This window comes from Acipenser ruthenus, chromosome 3, assembly GCF_902713425.1.
Source record: "Acipenser ruthenus chromosome 3, fAciRut3.2 maternal haplotype, whole genome shotgun sequence".
Taxonomy (NCBI): Eukaryota; Metazoa; Chordata; class Actinopteri; order Acipenseriformes; family Acipenseridae; genus Acipenser; species Acipenser ruthenus.
Window position 1 is genome coordinate 42,473,581 of NC_081191.1, and position 12,231 is coordinate 42,485,811.

Genomic DNA, 12,231 nt, shown 5'->3' on the forward strand with positions numbered 1-12,231 from the left:
AGGTCAATAAGAACCTAGATATTATTGGTCAGTCCTCATACCTTAGAACTTTGTTATTGGCTGTCATCTGTGTCTTGATTCAGTATTAGCAGACATGACCCTCACTGCTCCACACAAGCGCTGCTTCAAATATTAATAAACAAAAGACATTTTAACATTGATAATTAATGAGTCTCAGCTCTGGCTCGATCAAATCATTGTGTGAGCCTGTTATAAAGGAGGTGCTTAGTGAGTGCACAGAGAGCTGAACTATGGAATTACAGCATGGGATTACTGTAAATTTGAGTGTAAAATGAAACTTGACTGCTATACACTGCAACTTTATTTCCTTCATTAAAAGGGACCGCTCGCTGTGTTCATGCCACGCAGTAGCAGTTGCTGTATTTTGAAACAAGGTCAATCACAGCCTTCTTACATTAGCATTGTAATACAGTTTAAACCCATGCAATTGGAATTTCCTGTACAGTATAATTAGCTTTCCAAAGCCTTAATCACTTGCAGCACAATTATTAATGACAAAACATATTTTCATGTCACAAGTTACAGAGCTAGGATTTAAAATGCAATTTGTTTAATATTATTTAATGATGTCTGAAGACACTGCCGTCTTAGCTGTGAACTGTACCGGTTTAACTTATTAGTGGAAATGCATGCTTGGTAATTCTGATCTGCCTGCTTTCAACTCCTGCGTCTCTGGTGAATTAGTACAATATCGAAAACAAATACTTTGCTGCAAAGCAGCGTCTGATTGATAAAAAGCCCTCAAATGCTCTTCAGGAGCATGCTGGGTAACCATGAAGTGTGCTTGTAGCAGACCACAGGGTGATTTAAAGAGCAGCTCGATGTGGATATGAAATGTCACAGCTATCCTAAACCATGCATTCTCGAGTTGTTCAGATTCACTTTGTATCAGTTTATATTTCAGTCGTCACGTCATGGTGACTTATTAGAAAACTAAAATAGAGGGGGGCTCCCGAGTGGCGCATCCAGTAAAGGTGCTCCGTGTGGAGTGCAGGATGTGCCCTATAGTCTGGATGTCGCCCGGGGGGAAGGGAGGGTTAGGTCGGTCAGGGTATCCTTGGCTCACTGCACACCAGCGACCGCTGCAGTCTGGCCGGGCGCCTGTGGGCTTGCCTGTAAGCTGCCTGAGAGCTGCGTTGTCCTCCGACGCTGTAGCTCTTGGGTGGCTGCATGGTGAATCCGCAGTGTGAAAAAAAAGCAGTCGGCTGACAGCACACGCTTCGGAGGACAGTGTGTGTTTGTCTTCACCCTCCCGAGTCAGCGCAGGGGTGGTAGCGGTGAGCCGAGCCTAAAAATAATTGCCCATTCCAAATTGGGAGAAAATAATAAACAATAATTGGCAACGACTAAATAAAAAAAAAAAAAAACTAAAATAGAGCTCCCACAATCATGTCTAGCCTCCAAGTAACACCTGGTACACCACTGTGTGCAACTACTAACCTGTCCCATCTGCAGCACTAGTGGAAGTACAGTAAGAAATACATGAGTAGGAAATACAACCTAGAACAGACGTGGTGTTTCTTACATCCATCAGGGGTGTTTAAGTATTTAGTGAACGTTGCCAAATATTGTCTGAGTGTCCCAAATAAAGTGGCCCAACATTGTGCAAGCAACAATCATAACACGCTTAAGACTCCCACAACAACCTGCCATGTCTAGAAAGAAAGAAAAAAAATACTGAACATGTGCCATTGAAGCAATTTCGCCTCCTTTATTAACTGTGGAGGCTATCAATTGCATAAACAGGCAAAAATTACTAATAACATCTCCTATTTCAGCTTGGCCTGGTGAGTGTAAATGGGAAGCAAGTTCCACCCACAGCAAACAAAAGCAGACAGTCTGAGTGTGTCATTAAGACCTGTGTTATTGTGAAACTGCACTGATTTGAAAATGTTCAAACCAGTTGATTCATAATCTGAAAATAAAAAGCTAATATTGAAGGCAGTGTGGTTATAAGTGGGGATCTTAGTTAGCATTCACTACGGGTTTGGTGGAAAATAGACTTCCTGGCTGAGTTTAATACTTCTGTGAATGCAATGTGCCTTGTCTATAAATAGAAAGAATATTATATAGGGTGCTGTATGATACAAGCTGATATACACTCCATAAGAGAGCTTACAGAACCTCAGCTTGTATAGATAAATTAGAATAATTAAACAGTATAGATCATTTTACTGTGACGTCATTTCCATCTAATACAAAGTATCTGATACAAAGCAATTTAAGATGGCTGTATTACATCCATTTGGGGTTTTACTATATATTTGACATATAATAACAGAATAAGACTAACAAATATTATGCTTTTTCATCATCACAGGCTGGAAAATTAGCAAAAACTGTTCAGTAAAAGTAGAGTGCTGCTTGAATTGAGTAACGGCTTTATTATGTAGTTTAAATTGTCGGGTCTACTGTCTCCTTAATTAGCATTATAAAACAGTACACTCAGTTGAGTTATTTGCACAGCAAGCGGCCCCATGGTGAAGACAGTGCAAAAGGCAAAGGAATAACCAATTGTAATAGTATTAAACTAACAGGACACTGCCCGGTTGCAGGAAGGAACGGTTGTGTTATTGTTCTTGCTGAGTAGTTTCTTGCTAGTAAGCTGATAAAATGAGTTTCCTTTCTGAAAATTGCTCTTTGCACTTGCCCCAAACGTGTCTTACTCTTACCCTGTTGTGATGGCTCTGCTGTCACTTCAGTGCTTATTAGTATTGCTCTTCTCTTCTCCAGTGGTCCGTACTGATAATCTGAAAGGGAGAAGGGGCCGCCTGCCCTCCAAACCAAAGAGTCCCTTACAGCAGGAGCCCTCTCCCCCCTCTCCTCCACTCAGCCTGGTCAATGCCTTAGTGAGAGCGCTCAGTGAGTCTACACCCAGAGAGCTCGACTACTCCAGGGTGAGTACAGACTCCTCTCCTCACTGTCTCTATCCCTGTCCCTCACTTCACTCTCTGTCTCTATCTCCATCCCTCTGTCTCTATCTCCATCCCTCTCCTCACTCTCTGTATCTCCATCCCTCTCCTCACTCTCTCTCCCCTACCTATCTCTCTTACCTTTTTCTCACTCTCTCACTCTTTCCCGTTCTTCTTCTCCCTCTCTCTACCCCTTCTCACTCTCTCCCTATCTTTCCCTCTCCTACTCTATCTCTCCCTCACCTCCCTGTGTCTTTCCCGCTATCTATCTCTGCTTATACACAGCTACTTAGCTTTGCATAATTTTGCAGTTCATAGAAAATGTGGATTTGGAAGTCTTTATGTGCCTGACTAGTAGATTCAGTCAACCATCATACAAATGCATTTACAGTGCCTATAGTAAGTACTCACCCCCCTTGGACGTTTTCACAGTTTGTTGTGTTACAACCTGAAATCTTGATGCATTTAAATGGGATTTTTTTCCTTTGATTTACACAACCTAATCAACACTTTGAAGAGACAAGAGAATTTTTATTGTGAAATAACAGTTCATGAAAAATAAAAAAACTGAAATGTCTTGGTTAGATAAGTATTCACCCCCCTGAGTCAATATTTGGTAGAACCACCTTTGGCAGCAATTACAGCTGTGAGTCTTTTGGGGTAAGTCTCTACCAGGTTTGCACATCTGGATCGTGCAATATTCACCCATTCTTCTTGGCAAAATTGTTCAAGCTCTGTCAAGTTGGATGGGGATCGTTGGTGGACAGCAATCTTCAAGTCTTGCCACAGATTCTCAGTCGGATTCAAGTCCGGGCTTTGACTGGGCCACTCTAGGACATTCACTTTCTTGTTTTTAAGCCACTTCAGTGTCGCTTTGGCTATGTGCTTGGGGTCATTGTCCTGTTGAAAGGTGAATCTCCGTCCCAGTCTTAGGTCTTTTGCAGACTGAAGCAGGTTTTCCTCAAGGATTTGCCTGTATCCATCCATTTTGCCCTCTACCCTGACAAGCTTCCCAGTCCCTGCCGATGAAAAGCATCCCCATAGCATGATGCTGCCACCACCATGCTTCACAGTAGGGATGGTGTTACCTGGGTGATGTGCTGTGTTAGGTTTGCTCCAGACATAACGCATTTAGGCCAAATAGTTCAATTTTTGTTTCATCGGACCACAGAATCTTTTGCCACATCTTTTCAGAGTCTCCCACATACCTTTTTGCAAATCCAAGCGGGATTTTACATGGGCTTTTTTCAGAAATTGTTTCCTTCTTGTCAGTCTTCCATACAGGCCAGATTTGTGGAGTACCTGAGCTATTGTTGACACATGGACAGTTTCTTCCACCTCAGCCATGGAATGCTGTAGGTCTTCAGAGTTGTCATTGGCCTCTTGCTGGCTTCTCTGACCAATGCCCTTCTTACCCGGCTGCTCAGTTTGGGAGGACGGTCTGCTCTAAGCAGATTCTGGGTGGTGCCGTATACCTTCCACTTCTTAATAATCGACTTGACTGTGCTTCAAGGTAGTATCTTTGCTTTGAATGCACTACCTTACAGAGACAGGTGTATTTAATCTGAAATCATGTGAACCACTGTTACTGCACACAGATGGACTCCATTTAACTTATTGTGTGAATTCTGAAGGCAATTGGTTGCATCTGAGCTTATTTAGGAGTGTCATAGCAAAGGGGGTGAATACTTATCTAATGAAGACTTTTCAGGTTTTTATTTTTAATTGATTTCTTTTTTCACCCCCCATTTCTTCACACATTGAAAGTGTTGAGTAGGTTGTGTAAATCAAAGGAAAAAAAATCCCATTTAAATGCATCAAGATTTCAGGTTGTAACACAACAAACTGTGAAAACGTCCAAGGGGGGTGAGTACTTGCTATAGGCACTGTACATCTCAGTAGGTCTCTAAGCTTATAGCAAAGCTGATAAGTGGGCTCTATTTCATTGATGGTAAATACCGCTGCCCTTTACCTCCTCTACTATATCATGCTGTAGATGCCCTCTGAGCTATAACTGAAAATCTCAATACAAAAGTAGCCTAGTTTGATTCTCTGGTCTGTCATTGAGGTATGCTATTAAGCAGGAATGACCACTGCACTGACCAATGACATTTGCACAATGAAACTGCATTGCGATTATCTGGTATATGTTAAAAACTGTTAAAATAACATGAATGCACATGGGCCCTATTATTTAAAGCTTGATTACTTACTGTGTGTATTTCCCTATTATATACATTATACACAAAGTAAGTTACCAAATAGGCTCTGTGCATCCATATTATACAAAATATAACTGACCTAAAACATGATAATGTTTTAAAACAAAGTAGGACAATTATATGTTTAAAGCCCCAGGGCCCTTTACAGATGTACTGTATGCCCCCGGCCCCCCTTTTAATCCCACCCTGCCCCTGTCCTGGATTACATGGTGCAACACAGACCTGACTTTCCTCTCCTCCACCTCAGTTCTGTGCTACAGACCAGCCGTCCGCCTCCACTGACGCTCAGCACCTCCAGCAGTTCTACGGCCTCCTCACCGTCTCGATAGAGGTGACCCGAACCTGGGCCAACAAGATCCCAGGGTTCAATGAGTTGCCCAAGGAAGACCAGACCCTTCTCATAGAATCTGCTTTCCTGGACCTCTTTGTGTTAAGGCTTGCGAACAGGTAGGGAAGCACTACCTTCTACCATTGAGAGGGTACATTACAACCACTCCGGTTGAGCACATTTCAGTGCTTACTATTCATTCATGCAGAGACCTCAATGCTGAGGCTTTCTGAGAGTAGAAAGGGTGTGCTCAGGCTTCTTGCATTCTTCCCAAATGAATAAGTACCTGTGGTGTGCCAGTAAGCCGTCACAGAGAGAAGTGTGGGTTGCCACATCAGTTTGCTGACCAACTAAAGAATGTTGCTGTGGAAATGCACGGAATGTATCCAATACATAAGATTCATGGTCCAGTTCTTGAGTTTAAAATACATTTTTGTTCTGAATTGTACACGGTATACGCCAGTAGTTATTTGCTTCCAATTGCCACATAATTAATTTTAATTAACTTAACTGGTGAAAATTCGCTGTCTAATATGTTAGCTTTGGGCTGATGGTATTTTTGCAAGGTTCATATGCAGAAGTAGGTATTAAACTGTTCATCCTTCAGTGGAGCTCAATAAAAAAAGAGCGCTTTTGAGCGCTTGGTCTTTGGAGTTTACCTGGCAGCTATGTTTCTTTTTTCAGATGTTTTTCTTTGTATTGTGTGTTTTTCCGTTAAGTCTCAAGTGTGAATTGTCTTTCTTTAATGGTAGCATATTCCTGTCAATGCAGTTGCTCTTGTTTTTATTCCTTCATGAGGTTTTCCACATCAAATTCGAATGGCACGACACTGTCTGCCATTAGCTAATTATTTTAATGTCAAACTGTTTGAAGATTGCTTTGGCTTGTACGTCTTTCTTTTCTGTCTTACTTGCTGGTCGGCTGAGTTTCAGTTATTTGCTGCAGTTTTCCTATGTGGCTGGAGCTAGTAATGGCTCATTTGTGTGACAGCTGTTTGTAGGGTAAGCCAGTCTTTCAAACTTTTTTCTAAAGCATTCTCCACATAGATGAAAAATATATTGGCATTATGTAGCAGTCTAAATACTTGCCCAATATGTTGCCATATCATACGTGTTTGTGTCTTATCCTATCAGAAACACATTTTAAAATGGTGGAATGATCAATAGTACAGCGGTTTCTTAGAGAATCTCCAAAATACAGCACCCTAAATAAATTGAAATATATATATATATATATACAAAACTAATCTGTTTTATTCTGTTTGGCAGTCATTTGTTATTATAAAGGAAAGGTAGCTCATTCCATTACCGTCTTGTTATCTTGCTATAAACTATAGCGGCCTATACTTTATCACTTATACAGCCAGTATTCAAAACCAGAAAAAGAGTAGTAAACTGTCATTTAAATTGTTTTTATCCTTTCAAACAATAATGAATGTAGATGTAATTGCAATGCTCTTCCAATATAAATTACTACATCATTATATTATTTTATCTTGCTCTTAATTGTATTAATACTTGTACTGTGATTCTTGAAATGTATTTTTTGTTTGCCACTGTAAGTCACCCTGGATAAGGGTGTCTGCTAAGAAATAAATAATAGTAATAATAATAGTTCACATACAGTATGTGCCTGCACTGTGTTCTTGTATAGGTCCCCAATCCAGTATAAAAGGGTAATTCTGAGTCCAAAAGCCTTTTTACAAAATTCTCCAGACATGATTAAATAAAGACTCCTAATATTGCTCTGGCATGAGTCACACCTCAATGTGCTTTTTAAACGTTCCATTTCAGAATATTAGGGACTACTGAAGTAGCAATATTCCATTTGACTCTTAGACAGTGGAACTTAAGGCTTGTTCATTGAGCCCCTGGTCCATATCAACGTGTCAATCCTGAGGAGCTTCAGTGAAATAACTCTGTATTTCTGACCAGCTTTTCAAACACACTGTCTACACACCCCTAGCCATTAATATATACTGAGTGACTTGTGCCGTGCTTGCCTCTCGGGCAGATGACTACAAACCTAAATCCATTAGCCAACATTAATAAAGCACATGCTAGCTGTGCACCCAGGGGGCAGCCACACAGCCAGGAAATTAGCATTTCATATTTCTACCCAAGACTTGTCTTCCACTTGCTCAGGGCGCCTGGGCAACTTGTTACAGCTTTCATTATAGATGCAATTGACTGGTTTACAGTGATACCACTGGGCACCAGTAATAACCAACTACCACGGGACTACTGATACATTTAGTTCTTAATTGGATTATTAAAAAAATAAATAAACTCTGCCATATTATAGAACGACAGCAGACCCTTTATTAAGGTGTTTTTAACTTTGGGTTCTCATTCTTTTGCATGGCACCACCTGGTGGGCTATTAGAGAATATTGTTAGGATCTTCAAGGGATGCAAAAGAGATTTCTACTCTCCTAACTTTGTAGCCCTCTCCCCCCTTATACACTGGAATTAACCTAAAGACAGATTGTGTGTGCATGGGGAGCGTCTTTTTCTCACCCATTTCAAAGGAAGACTAAAGAGAGATTTAACTTGAAATGAATACCTGGAATAATCATGAAGACTTTCAAGTAACCCTTGCCAATGTACAAAAAAAAGTATTAAATAAAAAAAAGTAAATAAAAAACTGTTAAGTTTAATATAGTTTAAAAATAGATAACCAGTTCATATTGTATTCAAACATAAGCTGCAGTTCATAATCCATTCCATATATGAACCAGTAGCCTTTACATTAACTCATCATAAACAGCATCATATTTAATTAACATAAGAAACTCCTATAAGTATCTCCTGTAGCTCCTCATCAGTTTGTCTGGGGGGTTAAGGAGACAGTTACTGTATGCCAATTATAATGATGGAATAGATAGTAAGTGAGAATCTTGAGGTTAAAAACTGGTATTTTTGGATACCCATGAGTATACTAGAGCTATGCAAAAAAAAAAGTCTGAATAATGACTGATGTTTTGTTTCCCCTTTATCCGTTTTACTTCAAATTCAGTGTTTGCATGGTAAACATTTCCATTGGTAGCTAAATGCTGTAATTATGATTATACTGTAATTGATTAATGTCTGAATGTTTCAGTGATCAAGCAAAGGGAACTTCCTGACTGTAGGGTGCTAATTCTGAGGTTTATAACACAAACTGTGTCCGGGATTTTAAATGTGAAGACGTAACCTGTCCCCTATTTTGACATCTTGTTGTTTTTTTTTTCCTTTTCCCATGCCAGGTCGATTCTTGCCGAGGATAAGTTTGTGTTCTGTAACGGACTTGTGCTGCACAGATCTCAGTGCCTTCGTGGGTTTGGGGAGTGGCTCGACTCGGTCAAAGACTTTTCTTCAAACTTTCAAAGCCTTAACCTGGACATCGCCACCTTTGCCTGCCTGTCAGCACTAATCATATTAACAGGTGGGTCGAGTTGTATTAATCAGTTCCTCATTTTTCTGTTTCCATTTCCAGCTTCATATCCCTAGGAAAGTTTCCCACAGTAAAAGCATAGTAAAGTGTAATAAAGCACAGTGAAAGCATGGTGGTAAAGCAAAGGCAAGCATTGTAAAGCACAAAGAAGAGCAGTAAAGCATATTAAAAATTAAAAAAAAGATTATTATTATTATTATTATTATTATTATTATTATTATTATTATTATTATTATTATTATTATTTATTTCTTAGCAGGCGCCCTTATCCAGGGCGACTTACAGTCGTAAACAAAAATACATTTCAAGAATCACAGTACAAGTATTAATACAATTAAGAGCAAGATAAAATACAATGACTTTGGTTCTAGCAAGTACAAGTATATGACAAAATATGATTCAATAACGGAGCAGATAACAGTGTCAGTGATAGTTACATCAGGATATAATTAAATACAAAATACTACAGATTAAATGACACTTGACAGATAACGGTACTCTAAAGTACAGGATTAAATGCAGTAAAATAGGGAGCAGATAAGAGCAAGTAAAGCGCATTTAAGGAAGAATGATAAGTGTCCAGAGGGGAAAAAAGAGTTCCACAGGTGCTGTCAGAATATGGTCAGGGATTGGGCAGTCCTGACATCTGTAGGAAGGTCATTCCACCACTGCGGAATGGTAAATGAGGAAACTGCAAAATTACTGTGCAGATCTACTGTGGAAAACTTTTAGAAGGCAATTCCTTCAGTTTAAGAGTCTTTTTTTATAATTATTTTAAAGACTGACATAAACAGAGTTCTATATTTTAGGCCATTGCGATGGCAGACATGCTGTAAATAAGCCTCTTTATCCTTGGAGGGGGTTTAAAGCATCATCTAGAGTGTCTGTTACAGTTCTCCCTGTCTTGTTATGTTTGGATAATTACATCTTCCAGGGATTTTGCTGGGAAGGTTATTGAATATTCATGTGCAGATTGCTGGCCTCTCTGCTTCAGTTCGAGGCAGGCAATGGAAAGGTCCATCTGTTGCTCTGCTCTGAACGGTGCAAGAAAGCCGTGCAGCGGTGCTGGCAGCAGCAGCAGCAGCAGGTGATAATGACTTGTCAGCTGCCTCCACACTGGGGCTTTGTGCAAATCACACTCCGTCTCCCACTGGGTGCCACCCTTATTAATTATTGAAACACGAAATCTGAAGGGAGATAAAAACCCAATTCCAGATAGATTAATGCAATCGACTATGTGCTTTGATTTTGAAAGAAGAAAAATATTGGCAAAAAAAAGATTTTTATGCCGTTGCGTGATCTTGTTTGTCCCGGGCATTTTGGACATTGCAAATTTCATGTACGTTTATTTAAATCACATCTAATGCATACTAAAACTTATTGAAAACACATATATAAATAAAGTGACAACAGCATGTATAATATAGGCAGCCCATACCGTATTTCTTGTTTGCTGCTGAAGCATTGTGATTCCTATCTCATTGCTGCAGTTGGTTGGCGCGGCGCTACAGTTCTACAGTAGCAGCTGTTTTGCTGCTGTGTTTTTCACATGCCTACTTCAAAGTGTTATTATTTGAGGTTTGTATTTCCCATCTTGCTCAGATAAGAACTACATTTGCATAAATCTGTCAAACACCTCTTCACAGATCAATAAATCTACCACCTTTGAAAGCTCTGTATCTCTATACTGTAGTAGATTGTTTTGACGTTTAAAAAAATAAATGATCAGAATCCACAAGTAATGAAGACAGGCATATACTTTTGCAAGCTCTATAAAAGGTGGTTTCTGGACAGTTGCTGCAAACATGAAATGTAAAATACTCACAGTATAATATGAATTGCATTTCAAGCACATTGCCCTATGGAAACACCTGGGAGATATTAACAGATTTACCTCTCTTTAACCCCAATGCAATATGTAGCTAGCGAGAACATGACTAAGTCCTGCTGCTCCCTTCATTTAAACACTGGCCTTTGATCCTCCACTGACTGGCAGGGTTTGTTTGTACTGGGACTGCATTAGGCTGTATCAGTATGATTTTACATATTTATAGATAGAATATTGTATAGGTGGCTGTACGATACAAGCTGATTTCCACTATTTTACACAGCACCCTACTATATTTTTTATAATATATAATTAAATAAGAATAATTCAACAGTATAGCACATTTTAATGTAATTTCCATCTGATACAATCTGAAATAAGCCACCTTGCCCAAACTTTCTGCTACAAAGACATTTCAGATAGCTGTATCACAGTCTACCATATATTATATATGTATATACAAATAATCCATTATATCTAGTAAATATTTGTGTCATCCCTGTATTGACAGTGCTTTTATAAAAAAGAAAAAAAAATGGATGAAAGATTTATATTTTTATATTTATTCATTTATTTATTTTACAAAATTGCATTCCTGACAATATTTACACTAACCAAATGATCAAGCAGCCACTTAGGGTTACTAACGTCAGCCCCGTTGAGCCATGATACTTGTGCACACAGCTTTTTATTACTGCATCAGTGCACCACGTAACTGATAAAGCTCATCATATGACAAACAATTGTATTGCATAGGTAGTCACACAGTTCTTATTGATTACTTGTTAATGTACTTTACAATTAATGGGAGCCCTGTGCCTGCTGTGAGTTGTATTAGGCTGCCGAAGCTGGGACAAATAACAACAATTAGCCAAAATGTTTGTTTACCTAAATTAGTTTATTATATTTACTACTACTCCAACTACTATAACACAACTACTATTATTACTACAACTATGAAGAAGAAGAAGAAGAAGAAGAAGAAGGAGAAGAAGAAGAAGAAGAAGAAGAAGGAGAAGAAAGCATTTTTATGAACTGAAGGCTCTGAAACGTTTTAACACAAGGTTCCTGTGACAGAACATTATTCTAATAAGCAGCCAAATGAATGGGTTACAGAACTTGCTGACTTTAAAAGATTGCTTTATACCTGCTCACATAACTGACAGTCTAGTTTCAAAGACCTAGATTATAGTAGTACCTCTCAGCTGGGTTACCCAATTTACCGGAGCCCCTTACAGGATTAAGAGCATATAAAGGGAGACAATAAATGGATCGGATACTGGAGGGACAAAAAGGGCTTTCTGTAACATCCGTGTTTACACTGCAGTTCTGCACCCGATATCGCCTCATTCCTTCACACAAACAAAAACAGACATGTGGAAGGGGAGCTGTGTGTGTGTTTGGAGGTGATAGCCAATTTGGAGTTCTATTAGGATTCCCCCTGCAAGCCTTTAAACAGCAGCGGGGACACAAAGACTGAGCGCGC

General features: G+C 39.4%; 1 protein-coding gene across 2 annotated transcripts in view; it reads left to right on the forward strand.

Annotated features, from left to right (window-relative positions):
- Positions 1-12,231, forward strand: part of LOC117435566 (nuclear receptor subfamily 4 group A member 3) — a 29,851-nt gene that overhangs the window by 15,915 nt on the left and 1,705 nt on the right. For both annotated transcript variants that reach the window (XM_034058859.3, XM_059012949.1), the window contains 3 exons: positions 2,755-2,918; positions 5,403-5,602; positions 8,730-8,908. In XM_034058859.3, coding sequence (XP_033914750.3) covers positions 2,755-2,918; positions 5,403-5,602; positions 8,730-8,908 — 543 coding nt within the window. The remainder of the gene's footprint in view (positions 1-2,754; positions 2,919-5,402; positions 5,603-8,729; positions 8,909-12,231) is intronic.